This window comes from Erythranthe guttata, chromosome 3 (assembly GCF_056151865.1).
Source record: "Erythranthe guttata isolate IM_541 chromosome 3, IM_541, whole genome shotgun sequence".
Lineage (NCBI taxonomy): Eukaryota > Viridiplantae > Streptophyta > Magnoliopsida > Lamiales > Phrymaceae > Erythranthe > Erythranthe guttata.
The window spans coordinates 16,133,441-16,150,852 of NC_142535.1; the positions used below are offsets into that span (position 1 = coordinate 16,133,441).

General features: G+C 37.3%; 3 protein-coding genes across 6 annotated transcripts; 2 read left to right on the top strand and 1 right to left on the bottom strand.

Moving 5' to 3' along the window:
• The first annotated feature begins 463 nt into the window (after positions 1-463).
• Positions 464-2,559, top strand: LOC105956412 (uncharacterized). 3 transcript variants are annotated; one of them, XR_016030370.1, is made up of 3 exons: positions 464-892; positions 1,131-2,196; positions 2,317-2,559. XR_016030370.1 is itself a non-coding variant. In XM_012980260.2 (2 exons), exons 1-2 carry the CDS (start codon positions 611-613, stop codon positions 2,323-2,325), a joined length of 291 nt encoding a protein of 96 aa, XP_012835714.1. In that variant the 5' UTR covers positions 478-610; the 3' UTR covers positions 2,326-2,559. The 3 variants fall into 3 exon arrangements, 1 of the variants encoding a protein (XP_012835714.1); XR_016030371.1 differs by having other exon boundaries at positions 483-892; positions 2,112-2,196; XM_012980260.2 differs by lacking the exon at positions 1,131-2,196 and having other exon boundaries at positions 478-892.
• Positions 2,560-3,621: 1,062 nt separating this feature from the next.
• LOC105956411 (DEA(D/H)-box RNA helicase family protein) lies at positions 3,622-10,646 on the top strand. Its single transcript, XM_012980257.2, has 19 exons — positions 3,622-4,188; positions 4,308-4,502; positions 4,610-4,678; positions 4,785-4,891; positions 5,451-5,532; positions 6,211-6,384; positions 6,661-6,809; positions 6,965-7,060; positions 7,392-7,494; positions 7,586-7,648; positions 7,759-7,820; positions 7,991-8,087; positions 8,449-8,567; positions 8,648-8,690; positions 8,804-8,905; positions 9,512-9,610; positions 9,697-9,771; positions 9,903-10,183; positions 10,329-10,646. Exons 1-19 carry the CDS (start codon positions 3,865-3,867, stop codon positions 10,342-10,344), a joined length of 2,256 nt encoding a protein of 751 aa, XP_012835711.2. The 5' UTR covers positions 3,622-3,864; the 3' UTR covers positions 10,345-10,646.
• A 565-nt stretch (positions 10,647-11,211) lies between these two features.
• LOC105956410 (uncharacterized) lies at positions 11,212-16,676 on the bottom strand. Of its 2 annotated transcripts, none has more exons than XM_012980256.2 (3): positions 16,182-16,676; positions 15,547-15,628; positions 11,212-14,375 (listed from the first exon to the last, which is right to left on the bottom strand). In XM_012980256.2, exon 3 carries the CDS (start codon positions 14,312-14,314, stop codon positions 11,603-11,605), a length of 2,712 nt encoding a protein of 903 aa, XP_012835710.2. In that variant the 5' UTR covers positions 14,315-14,375; positions 15,547-15,628; positions 16,182-16,676; the 3' UTR covers positions 11,212-11,602. The 2 variants fall into 2 exon arrangements, with proteins under 2 accessions (XP_012835710.2, XP_088671838.1); XM_088815712.1 differs by lacking the exon at positions 16,182-16,676 and adding an exon at positions 15,947-16,081.
• Between the last annotated feature and the right edge of the window lie 736 nt (positions 16,677-17,412).

Here is a 17,412-nt window from a genome sequence, read left to right on the forward strand (position 1 = left end):
TAATTAAAGAAAAATATCTATTTTGTCTATACTCATCAGAGTAAACTTCGTCGGTTATACTGTCTGGTATACAGGTATACTATAGATTTAATCGCACGTATTTTACATACATTCAGATGTACACGTGTGCAATTATACGTAAATAAATAGTAAAAAATTACCCGATATACTCGCATAGCATATCATGGTTATCTCTCACAAAATTATAATAAAGTTCAAAGATTAAGAAAATACTAAAATGTAATTTGCCACGTCTACAAAATATTGATTTCATTAGGCAGTGCCACGTGTCACTAGGGAATAATTTAATGCGGTTAAATTCAGCCAAAATTGAAAGGGAGGTAAGATAAGCTCAAAACCACAGAACCTGACCTTCCCCCCCCCCACCCCCACCCCCACCTTCAACCCACCCGACCCGACCCGTTTGAGTCACTTCTTCGTGTATATAAAATCCCCCACCCCCAAACCATTAAATTCCTCCCACCAGAATCCATCGACAACCTTCTTCATTCTCGATTTTCACACACACACACGCGCGCGTACCACCCACCGACAAACTTCATGCTCTAGAAAAAAAATAAAAAAAAAATTAATTTTGAAAATCGACGCAATGGCGATTTCCAACGCGGTGGCCGGAAATTTGACGACACTGTACCTGTTGGTCATTGCCGCGATGAGGGCATACGGTCTGGCCGTCGGCCGGAGCTTCAGCGGCGTCTGCGTCCTCGTCCTCTCCACGGCGGTCGTGGCGGCGATCCTGATCGCGAGCCTCGTATGGGACGTCTCGCGCAAGGCCACCCACGCGCTGATGGCGTCGCGCGATCACGGCCACGAAATGTGCCGCGGCGGCATCTGCTGGCACGGCGTCGCCGTCAAATCGCCGGCCTCTCAGGTCCGGTTCCGCCTCCCTCAGCAGCATAATCCTTGATTTTTTTTTTAATTTATTTGAGGAGCTGAAATTGGGAATTCCAAAACCTAATAAGTATCGAATTTGGAGTTGTGGAGTATTTTTGAGGATTTTTCTTCTGTTAATTTGGTACAGCTTATAGCTCATATATTATTAGGTCAAAAAAAGACATAGGGAAATGCTTCCAATCATCCCCTAAAAATTGCAACTTTTTTGCTTTCAGACTTTGTAAATTTGATAATGCAAAAGATGCTGTCAAGTTTGAAGGAGGGGTACTACTTACTAGGTTGGCTGTGATGGATTTTGAGGGTGTTTCTGTATTTTCAAATATTGTATATATGTAATGAAATATATATTTGTCTGTGTACAAAAGCTTCTGTTTTTACCTTCCCTCAATCCCTTCAAATTGTTGTTTCCTTTGTTGCAATGTGTAACCAAATCACGCAGATTATCGATATTTCACCGTCGACAATTTTTTCACATGATTCATGCTTGCCACTGTTTTCTTTAACCCTGTTTACGGGCTCGGTTTCTGTTTTATAGCTTGATGCTATTTAGTAGCAGAAGATACCGACTTTTAGTTCGGTTTACGGGCAGCTATTATGCTTAAAGACGACATGAGATTGTCGGGATGAAGTATTTGAGTTGAAGCTTTTTAGTCGTTCGATTACTAGAAATAGTACTTATCTAACATAGAAGGATCCGGTTTTTCTTTTTAATCTTGTTTAACGATGAACTTTCGTAAACTTCATTACATTAATGTTTGGTAATACAAAATTGCATGAACCGATCAAGATTTTGGCTACTCTGTTTTTCCCAAATCTGCTTAGGCTGTGTTTTATAGGATTAAGCACTGAATGCTGAATGTTGAATACACGTCTGAATGGCTAAGAGTAAAATTGCATGAATTGATCAAGATTTTGGATACTCTGTTTTTTCGTAAATCTGCTTCTTCGTTGTTTCGTCGAGCCCTTGTTGCAGCTAAGACTTCGGATTATGAACATGTAATGTGATCGGTGTATGTATTTGATAGGATATAACTCGGTGAACTTCAGAAGAAACATTAATTAAGTTAGGCATCCAATTTTTCAGTGAATTTTTGCAGCCACTGGAATTTGCAATATTCTGTCTCTTTCGATAGATTAATAGAATAAAAACGACGCCGAAAATAGCTATGCATTATTTATGTGTTGAATGCATGCAGTAGTTGGAGTATTAATGAATGCGATGTAACATCCCTAATTATGACGATCACGGATCAACCATGGCCGTTGATCGACTTCGTGACTGTGAGTTTTTTTTTTTTTTTGATATAGAATTAATTTAAATCATGAAATTTAATAATTATAATATTTTCTTTGAGGGGAATAAAAATTTGGAGGATTAATTAAGAAATCAACTTATTACAGGAGGAGTGAAGACTGAAGAACAAGCCCATTTTGTGTCTGCTGGAATCTATTGACTTTTCACAGCCGAAAAAAATAATAGAGTATGACGAAAACCTGTCTTGTTCAAAATCCTCAACTGTAATAAAATTGAATTTAAAAATAAAATATCTAAATGTAAATTTGAATATAAAAATGGGGTGAACTATAAATATCTAGTGAATGTTACATTATTTGCAGTGAGGCCATTGGTCCATTTTACATTTAGATGTGGTCCTCCATTGGGTGATTTAGGTTTCTTTTATGTTTGCTAGTACTAGTTGATTTTTTTAATTATATCCGTTTAGCAGGAATGACGAATGGGATAGAATAAAGTCTTCTCAACAATTGGAATATATGTATGCAAATGTATTCAATTATGGGGGGATTTAACTTTAAAAAATAAAAAAAAGATAAGGACTACTTTCATTTTTTTTATCGGTAACGAAGCGACCCGATGACCAATAGAATTTGAACATATATTAATTGGCACAAGTTTACTTCCTTCAACTGTTAGGCCATTCTTGCGGAACGGACTATTTCCTTTTCTGTTTCGTTAGTTTGCTGTAAGTACATTTTTTTATGAATGGTTCGATATGCATGATTTTGATCTTAAAGTGCAATTTAACGATGGTCCAATTTGAATTTCAACCTAATAAAGAAAAAATATGAGGGGTTTTCTCTTAATTTGATCTTACCTCACGGGTGGTCGTAATTTGGCTTAATAATTATTAAGGTAAATTTCACTTTCTCACCTTGTACTTTGGCACAATATCACTTTACCACCTTCTACTATCGATTGCATCAATTTGCCCCCATGCACTTGAAATTTTATCTCAATGTGGCTATCATTGTTAGTTGCCAAACATTTGACCTTAATACCGTTTGATCTAAGCTCTGAAATTACAAAAAACGCCACCTCTCCCACTTTAAATAATTATTAAAAAAACAAAAAAAAAAATAAAAAAAATAATAATAAAAAAATCATGACAAAGAGAAACAAAGTCCACAAAGCCAACGCAATTTTTTTCCTAATTTTTTTATAATTATTTAAACTACTAGGTGTGATTTTTTTTATAATTCAGAATTAGATCAAGTAGTGTTAAGGTCAAAGGTCTGAAAACTAACAGTGAGGGCCACATTGAGACAATTTTTCAAGTATAGGGGGGCAAATCAATGCAATCGGGACTAGAAGGGGGTAAAGTGATATCGAGCCAAAGTAGTAGGGGGGAAAGTGGAATTTACCCTAATTATTATGCTAGGTTTTTTCTGGGCCGGGCCTATAAATGGGTACTAAATATTTTATTGCGGACAAAATTATGGGCAATGGGCCTTTAATTGGGCCGAATTAGATTTTACTGAGAAAAGTTTGTGGGCGTAAGTCCAACAACGCAACAAGCAGTTCAAATTGGTGTTCAGCGGAGGCGGAATAAGAAATTGGCGGCTGATAGGCAAAACCCTTATTCAATTTGGCCGTTTCCACTCTTAAACCCTCCTCCCATATTCTCACCTGCAGCTTCGCACCGCCGTACAATGGCGGTTAGAACCAAATTCGTCTTCGAGCCGCCGAGCGACGAGGAAATCGAATACGAATCCGCAAGTGAATCCGAAGAAGAGCGTGATGAAGAGGCGGAGGACTCCGAAATCAAACAAGTGAAAGTGCCGAAAAAGAAGAAAACACAGTCGCCGTGGGACTTCTCTGCCTACTCGGAATCAGTCGCCGACGAACACTCGCGGCGGAGCACCACTTCGATTGACCAAAAAATAACCAACGCTCTCGAGCGTCGCCCTATTCCCGCCGCCGCCGCCGAAGATGACGACTCTGAGGAAAACTCCGATGTCGAGCCCCACCACCAAGTAACCCTTGTTTCACACCCATTGATTTATTAAATGAGAACTGCAGTTGGGAAGTTTATTCTTCTGTTGGAGGCTATTTTTTACGTTAGGGTTCACATGAGGGAAATTGTTTGTTGCAGGAGGATTTTAGGCCGGAAGAAGAGGAGGAGGAGGATGATGACGTGGCAACTACGAGTGGGAATGATGCGGACTCATTTTTTGCACCGGCTGAAGGTGTATCGTTCCACGCAAACTCGTTTCTAGAACTGCATCTTTCTAGGCCATTGGTTCGGGCATGTGAAGCTTTGGGCTATAGTAAACCCACACCCATTCAGGTTTTTAATTATTCCAATTTACCTTTAATATCTCATTAAATTTAGAACATTTTTTTTTGTATGTGGTTGAGCAATTTGTGATTTGATGCTTTGTTGCATTACGGTAGGCTTCTTGTATACCATTGGCGTTAGCTGGACGTGATATATGTGGGAGTGCTATAACTGGTTCTGGAAAGGTATTTCTGCTTTATCTCATTTTTTCTTCCGACTATACTGCGAAAATGGATACGAGTATTTTGTTTGATTTCATGGATTGGTTAATATATTGTTTGGAATATACAGACAGCTGCCTTTGCTCTACCAACATTGGAGAGGCTATTGTACCGGCCGAAGAATAGGCCAGCTATTAGGGTTCTTATCCTGACCCCAACAAGGGAGTTGGCAGTTCAGTAAGTTCTTCCTATGAAGTTACTGTATGCATTTAGGGCAGTGTTTATCAATGTTTCCTTTTCTTACTCATGTTGGCTGTGGTATATATTAGACAAGTATATCTCTTGGTTGTAGTTGGTTCTGCATTGGCATATAATATAATACTTTGAAGACTTTTCACCTCAAGGTTCTGCATGGCCTTGCTTTTAATGCAGTAAAATTCACATCCTTAACAATTTTAGAATATGAATTTGATTTAAGTTACACTGAACTCCAGTAGAGTTTCTTATTTGATGTTCTGTAATTCAGAAGTTTATCAAGGACATCGAAGTATGAATTATCGTTAAATGAAATTTTGTTAAAGTTCTAAATAAATGAAAACCACTGTTTTGCTTCACTTCTACAAGGCGTGCTACTTGTGCTTAAACCTGCAGTAGACTTGACCACTCCGACGCTGTCAGGATGCATAAACTGTGTCAATATTTTTAATTTAATTTGTTTTGATTCTTTTTTATCTCACTTTTTCCGCCCTTATGATTTGTTGTATTTTTACGCGATGATATGGTTTGTCTTTTTCAGGATTCATAGTATGATTGGAAAACTGTCTCAGTTTATGTCTGATATCAGATGTTGTCTGGTGGTTGGTGGTCTTTCAACAAAGGTTTGCTTTTGAATTATGTCATGCTTTATTTGGTGAAGTTTGAGATTATATCTTGGTTTATATATTGAATTCCCGTTTATCTACTGGGGTGGGGAGACTTGAGGTTAATAGCAGTATGCTTTTAAATGGCATTTATATGTACCATTGTTTGTCACTTGTCATGTATTATCTAGGATTCAAGTGTAACAACCATCATCTTCACTAGGAAAGGTTGCTAATATGTCTTCGTAAATGAATTATTCACAAGCCAAGTCTCTCTCTTGATGAATAAGTGGTCTGGCTTTGCAGAGATAATTCAACATGAGCAGTCTTAATGCCTACATATATGACACTAAATATTTGTTTTTTCATTGTTGTTAGACTGTGAGAAACATTAACAAGGTATTTGACAATTAAACTGGTGGAAGAACGAACAAATTTATGTTTGTTAATTGTTACTTATTGGTTGAGCTGTGAAAGGAGAAAACATGACGGGGTTCTATTTAAGGATAATATGATTATAACATGCTAATAAACACTTGACCTGGTCTCCAATTCATTAAAGATTGTTGAATTTAGTCACTGGATTTACATTTCCTATTATGAAGTGTAAACTCCCGACGAGGAAGTTCTCTGTGCTCTATTTTCTCTGTCGAATTTACCATTTGCTCTTGTATAACGGTTAAAAGATCATATTAGGTGCAAGAAGCAGCCCTGAGAACACTGCCGGATATAGTTGTTGCAACTCCAGGACGTATGATTGATCACTTAAGAAACTCTATGTCTGTGCATCTAGATGAGCTCGCAGTTCTGATACTTGATGAAGCCGATCGGCTTCTTGAGCTTGGGTTTAGCGCTGAAATTCATGAATTGGTAAATCTTCAAACACTTCACATTTTCTTTCAGTACGAAAACAACATGCTTACTGCTGTTGGTTTGTGAAATTTTGAGCACATGAGAATTATTTTCACATAAATATCCCTTTCAACACATGATTATTTTCACAAATCTTTTTTCTTAGTTTGTTTGAGCAACTTTTTCATTCTTTTTATTTGTCCAATATTTTATTTTATTTTAACCTTGTTGTTCCTCTCATATGGAAGTTGCTATTCTATTTATGAACTTCACATAACTGGTATTGCTCCTCAGGTTAAGATGTGTCCTAAAAGGAGGCAGACCATGCTATTTTCAGCAACCATGACTGAAAAAATTCAAGAGCTTATCAAGTTCTCTATGAACAAACCATCAAGTATAGAAGCTGACCCATTTACAAAACGGCCAGCAGCACTAACTGAAGAGTAATCTATAATAAGTTCTTTTTGCTAGCTGATTACTATCATGTTCATGGTCGTTTAGTTAAAATCAATTGAGACGGCCAAAAGTACCATTTGAATGATTTTTATTCCATCTACTTTATTAACTGTCTAATGGTACTAAATCATCTTGTATGCAGGGTGGTTCGTATACGTCGAACTCGTGAAGGAAATCATGAAGCAGTTCTTTTTGCTTTGTGCTCCAAGACCTTTACATCGAAAGTGATTATTTTCAGGTATTTTCCCGTCTCAAATGAAGTTGATTGCCATTTCACCCGATCTAGAATAATGAGTTCGCACGTTCTCTTTTTGAGTCTCTTCATATATATTTTGTTTCATTGTTGTCGCTATTGAGAAGACGGTCAAACTACATTTTTATGATAAATCGCATATAGACATCCTAGTAGAGTGAAATATGAAGGTGATTTAATCAAGACCGTGCTTTATTTCCAATTTCCATTTAATGTTCATCATATCTTAACTAATGGCGAATTCCGTGAAGTATCTAATGCATTTTACCTAGTATAAAGTTCTTCATGACTGACAAATTTTTCATTCTATAACTAGTGGAACCAAGAAGGCAGCCCATAGATTGAAAATTTTATTTGGGTTAGCTGGCTTTAAAGCAGCTGAGCTTCACGGAGACCTCACCCAGGCCCAGCGTCTAGATGTAAATACCTACCAGCATCATTGCTTTTTATTGTGTTTATGAATTTGTTTGTTCGCATAAATTGAAGTTTTTGTTCATGGTTTCTGGATAGGCCCTGGAAATTTTCAGGAGGCAGGAAGTGGATTTTCTGATTGCAACTGATGTTGCTGCTCGTGTAAGACCAAAACTTCCTGTCCAATAGCTTAATATAAAATCTATGGGTTCCATGTTGAGTGAGTTTCGAAATGTTGTTCATGCCATCTCATTATTCTCGTTTTGTTCCAGGGTCTTGATATTATCGGTGTTCAGACAGTTATTAATTTTGAATGTCCACGAGACCTTACAAGGTAAATTTCAGCTTCAATAATTGGTTTCAGAACTGATCACTGACTTTGATTTAGTTCAGCTATTTTGCTTATCCAAATCTAAGTTTTTCATTTTCTTAACTTTTCATCTTTCTACGCTAACCTGTCAAACTAAATATTTCTGATCATGTCCAATTTAAATAATCATGCAGCTATGTTCATCGAGTGGGTCGCACTGCAAGAGCTGGCAGAGAAGGATATGCTGTTACCTTTGTTACGGACGAGGATCGATCTCTCCTAAAAGCTATTGTAAGCTTCTAATCTCCCTATTCAAACTCATCATTTGTCTGGTTTATGTGTTCTAGTTTTTGTCACTTACTTAATGATATCTCTGGGAGTTCTGTTCTTGTTTCTCAATGCCAATTGGAGTGTATGTTATTAGTTCTTCAATAGTTTTATGGCTGGACTCAAGTAAAATCTAATATCTGTATGAATTTGGCTTGTTGTGTTTCATATAAAGTTTCAATCTATAATTTCTGTATGAATTTGGCTTGTTGTATGAAATTTTTCTGTGTCTCCTTAGAAATAGAGGGGAAATAAGGGAGTTGAAGAATAACGCTTTTTCCTTGATATAATAAATGTGCTAAGAAACCTTCAACCATTATGACAGATTAAAAGAGCTGGTTCGAGACTGAAGAGCCGAATTGTATCTGAGACATCAATAAAGAAATGGTCTCAAATGATTGAGCAAATGGAAGATCGAGTGTCCTCGATTTTTCAAGAAGAAAGGTAACTGACTCATTTTACCATCCTCAATTTTTCAAAAGGTAACTGAATCATTTTACCATCTGATCGTTTGATTGTTGCAGAGAAGAAATGGCACTAAGAAAAGCTGAAATGGAGGCAACAAAGGTTTATTTCCATTTTTTCTCTTTAGTTTCTTAACTGTTGAAGCTTCTTTAGTTCCCTAGGGACAAAATCATTTTTCCAACTTCTAATGTATGTGTTTCTTCACTACTTTGTAGGCGGAAAACATGATTGCATACAAGGACAGAATTTATTCACGTCCTAAAAGAACTTGGTTTGTTACAGAGAAAGAAAAAAATCTTGTAGCTAAGGCAGCAAAGGTACTTTCTAATTGTTTGGAATTGTATGTTGAATTGGAATTTTTCGGTGAATCATGTAAACCTGACTGGAACTGCTTAAATATTTCTGAACTATTAAAGCAGTTGTCATTTAGTCTAATTAGACTGTTTGATGATGACATTATTGTAGAGGCTTCTCCATGTATAACTTGTTAGTAACTGCATGTTTTCTTTTCTCAATGTCCCAATAACTGAAAATGACCATCGGTTAGGTCTACCTTTATCGAAGCTTCTATGTGACTAAAGTACCCTCAAGTATGGTATTTTCAGTTTCTAGAACTTCATTTCCAATCTCTTGCTTTATCCAGCATTCAACCAAACCGTTCAAGGACCCCTTTCCCTTCTAAACTTAATTACATCTTGGATGATGACAGAATAGGTTTTCTCTCGTTTAGAGCTGTACAGTTTCTTTCTGATATCTTAACAAAAAAATTGGTTAAATAAAGAAAAAGAAAAAACAAGTCCCTTTTCCTTAAATTTATCCTTAAATTAAGTCCCTTTTCCGTGCCGCCCTGTTCATTTCTGATCTTTTTGAACAAATCTTGTGTTAGTTGTATCGGTTTGCTAAAGTGGCATTTGAATTACCAGGATGCAATGGGGATAAATAAAGGTTCTGGCCATGAGGCAATCAGTGCTGAACAAGCAGAAACTTTGAAGATGAAAGAAAAGAGAAAGCGAGAGCGCGAGGTGCTTACTGCACACTTACACATCTTACTAGAATATGTGTCTGGCCAAATCAATTTATATGAAGTTACTTTTTATTTTTTTTATAGAAAAATTTGCCTAGGAAAAAACGAAGGAAATTGGAGGCGGCTAGAGAGATGTTGGAGGATCAAGAGGAAGCCAAGGCACGTAACCCTCTCCTTTTCTCTGTTGTATCACACACTCTTTTGTTTATAAATTGTGGAAATACACATAATCATGCAAAAGAAATTACGTTCAATACTCTCTTTAACAATTAATATTTGAAAATGACCAGGGACAAGAGAAAAATAAGAAAGATAAGAAAGAGAAAACGGGAATTTCTCTTGTTGATGTGGCATATCGTAGAGCAAAAGCAGTGAAGGCTGCAAACAAGGCCGTTGATGCTGGCAGAATTGTGAAGAAGGCGGTTAAGAAACCGAAGCATCCTAGCCAAGCAACTAAATCAAGAACAGAAGAGATGCAAGAACTTTTCCAGGGTGACATGAGCGAGAAAAAGCAGAAAAGAACTCTTGCAGGTGGTGTAAAGAAGAAGTCCTCTTTCAAGAGCAAGTCACGGTATGTATATTTTTTTTCAACTTTATTGTAGACGGTACTTTCTTAATGTTATACAAGTGGGATAGGATGGTGTAGTTCATCTCGAAACCTAAGCTTTTATATCCTTGTATTAATTTTAATTCGGAACATATCTGTTACTTTGCAGGTACAAACGGAAGTGAGTTTCGAGTGTTGTTTCACTCCCCAATACATATCGGAGGACTTGGATTGCCTTCCATGATATGATGCCCACTAATTATATGCCAGTTCGATGAGTTAAATCCACCCCCTCCACAAGATATAGAAATGAAGTTTTGTTTACGATTTGGTTAAAACCACAAGCCTTTTTTTTGTGATCCTCAACACCTGATAATTATTTTCTTGTAATCTTATTAACATCTATGTTGTTACTGGAACTTTATAACTTATTTTAACGTTGGATCTTGGTTCATTTATTCATTTACCAGTTTTAGTGGTGAACAAATGGCCCAGCCGGCCTGACCGCCAGCTAATGAAAGACGGCCCATATGGCCCGTGGTCTCAGCCCATCCGACCCACTGTTTTCACGGGCCGACCCGGCCGGTCCATGGAGAGAAATCATAAGTCCATCTCCCCCCTAGCCCATTTTACCCTATTTTTAGGGGCCCAAGGCAAAAAAAAGAATAAAAATAAAATCATATAATTCTATAGAATAAGTTTATAAATTATATATTTACCCAAATATATATAAGTAGGATACAACGTTATCCGACAGGCCTGGGCCGGATTTCATAACTAACCAGTTCTGAGTTTATCCTTGGCATGATCACCTTTGTGTAGGTTTTAACAAGATGAATGAACATTTTGATTAATTTGTAATTACTTTGAAGTAAAAATGATATATTGCCTCTCACGCGCGCACACATACACACACGTATAATGTTGAATATCTCGACAAATAAATTATCCAAAGTTCCAATTCCTTCCCAAAAAATTTGCGATGAATTCAAGAAAATATATTTCACAAACTGCACTTTTTATGCTATTTCCTGCTAAAAATATAGTACATAAAAAAAATAATTGCGACGATATATATATGACTATGAACGAGAAAGAGTGAGTGAACGTAAATGTATCCCCAGGTTCCGAAAAAAGCAATTATTTACAGTAGCTCCAAAAGTTTTAACTGAAATGTCAGATAATCAGTTCCTGTGCTTTGCTTTCCTATAAAGCGAAAAAAAGGGCAATATAAATAATAGAAGAATTTAGACAAATTGAACCTATCGTTCTCTATTATCTCCTCTATATCTCAAGAATCAAGTAAACACCCGCAATTCCCATCATCGTATTGTTCTCGTAAATCTCTCCCCTCTCGTTCACTTCAAATTACCAACGCTATAAAAGTTCACTAGTCTCCTCTGATTGGTCCCTAATCCAATCCTAAGAAAAGTACCGAACAAATCAATTATGCTTCCAAGGCGGTGTATAATGCCTAAAAGGGTAATTTTCCCACCCATTCTCCGGTTCTTTTCTTTTCCCACCAATAGCCGAGTTTAAGAACAGACCTAACCCCAAAGGTTCTTCTCTACTTCCACTTTCGGTCAACATTCCGGAATTCAGATCAAAACTGCTCCGTGAAGGCCCAGCCCCATTTGGAGGAACTGAAGCATTCATATTTGTAAGAAATGGCAGCGGTTGAGAGAAAGCAGTTGGTATATTAGCTGAGGCGGACCCGACAATCTGTGGCATAACAGGCGCTCCTCTGGAATAATCCACCATGTAAGGAATCTGTGGTCCGGACCCATATACTGTGGATGGGAAAGGCATAGCCATACTATTATTGTAGCCATAAACCGAAGAATGGGCATATTGAAGTGCGGGACCCATTCCTAGAAAACTACTCGCAAGCTCTGGAGTTTTGCCGTTTGAATCTTTTCGATTCAACTCCACTCTTGTTCCCATTATGGATATCACTGAATCGTCCGGCATGATGCCTCCGAAGAAATCGAGACTTTGAGAAACTTTACTCATGTGGGTATTATTGGAAGAATCGGTTAGAAATGACGGCTGATCGTTCAGATCAATATTGCTTATAGGCTGCTTTGAAGATGATGAAGAATAAGACTGAATATTGTAGGAATTTGCTTGGGGAAAGAAGTTCGCTATTTGCCACTCTGAGAGGGTTCCACCACCATCTTCACTTGTGTGATTCAGGTCCAGTTCGAGATTCTCGGATCTTCTCGAGTTCATTTCGACAGAAGATGATTCTCCAACTACATTCAGATCAAAATCAAGATTGTCGGATCTTCTTGAGTTCATTTTGTCACTTTCAGGCAATGGGCGAGGTGGTGCTGGGCGGAAAGCACTTGTTGTAGCGGAGCCTCTCCAGCCAAGATTTCCCTCAAATTGCAATGGACCACCTGGCGGCTGTCCGGGAGCTGCTGCCGCCGCTCTTGAAGCAGAAACGGTAGAAACAGGTGCCGGAAATTGGTTGCCAGACTCTTCCATATGAACTTCTTCGTTCAGATCAAAGCTGCAGATGCCTCTCTCTGTGTTGGCTTCTTCTTTTTCTTGAGCCGCCTCAGTAGCTTGAGAGGTTGCTATATCTTGTGTGCCGTTTTTCTTCTCCGTTTCTAAGTTTTCGGAGCTAGTTGCAGATTCTTCATGCATTGCCGAAGATTCATTCGAAGATTCATCTGACAAATTCTGGTCATTTGCCGCCACCTCCTTAGGTGAGCCCTCATTGGCACTGGTATTGCCTTTCAATAGTTTCTCAGAAGAACTGCAACTTTGTTCTCCATAATCAACAACTTCTCTCTCCACCTCCATGGCCACCTGCCTAGCGACTTCTAGAGGATCTACAATTCCACCATCTATTTGTTTTTTGCCAAAACTATAATTTTCTGACGAATCGTTGTTAAGCAGGCCAAATGTATTCACCTTTCCATCAAAGAATGTCCCAAAACCCTTAGAATCTCCCCAGCGGTTTTCATTGCCAGAGGATTTCGGCATCGCACAATTGCTAAAATCACCCCCTTCTTTAGCAATGTAAGATGCACTTGAACTTTTGCATTGATTTGCATCACTGCTAGTAGCATCCATGGCAGCATCCTTCCCATCGGAGTCAACCAATGATAAACCTTCATCGGATGAGTTCTTATCTCCAATTACCGAGTTCTCTCGTGAATTGAGTTCCTTAACAGTTTTCACTTCATCAACAGCATCAGAAGTTGAAGTAACCTGTCTACCTTCTGACATCTTAGATTCTTCAAGCGAGCCTAATTTCTCCGGTGAACCTTCAATTTTCAAAGACTGCTTTATGTGATTAGGCGACTCCAAGTCATTAAATTCTGTGGGAGTCTCCAAAGTATCTTGCCCAGAAACAGCTGGAATAAATGGCTGAAAGGTAGTATCAATTGAATCACACACTGGGAGCTCCATTACAGGCTTCGGTGAGGATGGTGAGCTAACATGATCTAAGCTGTTGTCTGAATTGCGTGCACTTTCAGCATGAACAGCATCAGAACTTGTAGATAGCACTGCACACGATCCGGTTAATGCATCGCCTTTTTCTTTAACAGAAGTTACTCTTGAAACAGAAGAATCTGCTGGAGAAGATTCCGAAATTCCTGCACCACCCTCTATACCAGCACTCTCTCCCGCCTTATCATCAATCAAAGCTCTCGGTTTATCAACATCTGAAATAGATGCGTCACTGTCTCTCTTTTTTTCCCAGCTTTCAAACAGCACTCTAGCATTGTTCTGAATCTTAGAACTTTTGTGGACAAGGAAATCCTGGACAGTCGCCAAGATTTCAGACTCAACAAGTTTTTCATAGTCCAAGTGCATTTTTCCAAGCGCACACAGCAAATGGGTAATAGACTCTTCAACAGAGGTGTCAATTGTGTCATCACTGAACTTGTGTGAATCCTTCAACCAATTGGAGATGAAGCGAAGGCCATCCAACTCGATAAAAAGATCGAGACAATCCTTGTTATCGGTGGCAGCTATAGCACTTGCAACTGCAGACCACTGCCTTGTGGAGTCGGCAGTGTTCTTCGCAACACAATCTCTTTCTTTCTGCATGACGGCCATAAATTCTCGGACCCGGTAAGGGGCCACAAGCCCGTTATTCATCTCGGTCGAGGTGAAGAAGTCGTCAAGATTCATCATCTACCGGAAGTTGGATCAGAACAAACTACTGTATTTCCAAGCATTATCTTGGTTCAGAACCCTGAAAAAAGGTCAACGATATAATCATACAACCCTGAGATGGAATTTACTTTCTGTATAATCAAGAATGGTAGAAGTGCTCGCAGACATCTCCAAAAGCGCATCAAAACTAACTTAGTTAAGAAAATGTTTTTTGGAAAAAAAAAAAAGGCGAGAAGCAGTAAATAGCCTATTAGAAATGTTTTCAGTATTAACTTCACTTGATACATGTATAAGACCTTCAGGCAGAATAACGAATCTTGCTTTGCAAGAAATCATGAAAAGAAAATGTCATTAAGAATATTAAGAAGATTACCTTACACGCAAAATAATATAATTGCTAAAGATATACCCTACCTAAAAAGGCACAATTAATTACCCATACAACTAAAATTATATAATTGCTAAAGATATACCCTACCTGAAAAGGCACAATTAATTACCCATAAAACTGCTTAGGTACTGCTAAATAAACAATTCTGAAACAATATAAGTGAATGGTTGTTTACGAATGACCATAACATTTAAAAACCTCTCACTGTCCAAATTAAAGATAATTGAAATGTACAAATGATTTTAAAGCAAAGTGCAAGATTTTTTTCGACAAACTTTAGAAAAAATATGAGAATTTCTCTAAATGTTCCAAATTGAATACACTGCCTATATAAAGATAATCGACCCATATATTTGTTCATAATTAATTACTTGTCATATAATCCGAAGAACTGTTGCGACGCAGTTTAAAAATGAGTTTTAAGCAGAATAAGCCCAAGTTCTAGCAAAATTGGCTTCACAAGTTATCAGTTAGAGCAAGCACTTATCATTCTCGATCAGCAAAGAGGTCAAGAAGAATTAAGAACTTAAAAGAGATGTAATATCATATTTACCACGTGGCATACATTGCTACATGTTTCAATAGAAAGGTCTACGAGTTTCTATATCGAGGGGCCCTTTTCCATGTTTCACACACATGTTTACCAAACTTTAGTTCCATAAACCAAACCGGGTTTTACCACACAAAATATTTTAAAGTATGGGCATCCTATTATATCAGAGATAACTACTCCTAGAGCCAAGTGTTGATGCAAATTACAATCCAAAAGCAAACTACTGTCAGAAATAAGTATTGATGCACAAAAACAGAATAAATGGGAAAAGTGTAATGAGTCCAATACAATTCAGTAGTAACTTACAACTTCGAATATGCCCTGTTCGATCGAGAACTATGTAAAAATTATTCCAAGAGAAATCACCGAGCAGGATTTTATCTTAATCCTGAAAAGGAGAAGAAATTCAGAACAATGGTAAATAACCAATAATGCATAATTTAACTGATGAAATATTTCTCAGATAAAAAAGAGTTTCAAATAAAAGACTCTCTGAAAAGCACAATTCACCAAACAAAACGAACACACACACGCACACACACACACACACACACACACAAATAAGAACCCAATCTAGGGCTTTAAGCAAACGAAAAAAAATTTCAACCAGAGATAAAAAGAAGCAGAACAAATAAATTAATTAAAAATATAAATCCCACCAACATGAAGAAAATAAAGGCAACCTTCAATCGGAACCCTAGATTACCAATTTTCGTCGAAACCCTAAATTACCAATTTCTTTAACCTTCGCAGCAGGAATTAGCATATCCAAACGCATAAAGTTCGCATATACCGGCAGTCAATATAGTAGTATATACATGGTAGAGATTTGATAAAGATTGCGGTAATTAATGCAGCAAAAAAGGGGAAATTAAAAAAAAAACGCTTTAATTCAAAATCATAATTAAAAAAAAAAACATTAAATCCCAAAGCTTAATTACCTCTTCCAAAACCGGGGAAAAAGCTTAATTAATTCCAAATCCTCCGGCTGCTTAACCTAAATCAACATCAACAACAAATTTTCTCTATCTTCGAACAGAAGTTTCCTTCCTTCCGCGGATGAAAAATAACGGAAATTTGCGGAAAAAAAAATAATAATTCAAAAAAAAAAACCCTACGCTGATTTACTTTTTTTTTTCTTTTCGAAATGTGTTCTTCTTCTTCCTCCTGAATTCTCCTTTGCTTGTTGGTCTGTTTTAGTTCACAAGTGGGTATTCAACACGTGCTACGCGTGTGTTTACCCTAACCGAACCCGATTCGCTTCGAAATGGGCCGGGTTCACAAAATCACAGAAATAACCAGCTTTTATTTTTAAAAAACACAAATAAAAATAATAATAAAGAACCCAAAAAATCAATGCATTTAATATAAATTGCCTCTAGTTATCAAAATGAATAAATAAATAAATACAATTTTCCTCTGTGTGTAAGTTGGACAATCATCATTAATGAATATTGATATATATATACAAGTGAAAAATTAAAAGTAATTTTATTTTATTTTGTTGTAATTAACTGATTATTATAATTGAGGAAAATAGTAGTTAAAACAAAATTGACACGTGGCATGCCAAATTAAAATTCCTGGAAGATCCGACCCGTTCCACAAGTCGACAAAGCAAACGGGTATGGGGCTACATGGTTGACCAGTTACGCGCCAAATTTATATTGTAGAGAGAGAAAGAGAGAGGAGGTGGGTGGGGGTGGGTGGGTGGGTAGGGGGGTGGGGGGTGGGGGGTGGGCAAACAGTGAGGGACAAGAATTGAAGTAAAGACTGCAAAAACAAAAAAGGTGTCTGAATCAAAAGTTTTTGGGTATTTCTATAAAGACTTTTTGAGGAAAAGGGCAGGTGCAGATGGTCCTCCATGAAAGTGAGAGCACCTTATCCTTTTTTCCTCTTTTTTTTTTCATTTATTTATTATATTTTCAAGGTGGTCCCACCTTGTCACGTGGATGACACGTGTAAATATCTTCCCTTTAAACAAAAAAGAAATACTACTAAGTAATAATTGCTTGTAAAATTAAACTATATTTCAAGATTTCATGATGCTAGCAAAATCTTTTACAATAATTTTTATAATATTTTTTTTCTTCTAATGAATCCCAAGCTTGATCAGTTTCATAGTTTATCGGACGAAAATATGAGTTTGATTTTGCTGTGTTTGTAAATCGA

Coding starts and splice junctions, on each gene's coding strand:
- LOC105956410 (XM_012980256.2), bottom strand. CDS start 14,314: ATGATGAATCTTGACGACTTCTTCACCTCGACCGAGATGAATAACGGG.
- LOC105956411 (XM_012980257.2), top strand. CDS start 3,865: ATGGCGGTTAGAACCAAATTCGTCTTCGAGCCGCCGAGCGACGAGGAA. Junction 8,568..8,647: donor TCGATTTTTCAAGAAGAAAG/GTAACTGACTCA, acceptor TGATTGTTGCAG/AGAAGAAATGGCACTAAGAA. Junction 8,691..8,803: donor CTGAAATGGAGGCAACAAAG/GTTTATTTCCAT, acceptor ACTACTTTGTAG/GCGGAAAACATGATTGCATA.
- LOC105956412 (XM_012980260.2), top strand. CDS start 611: ATGGCGATTTCCAACGCGGTGGCCGGAAATTTGACGACACTGTACCTG.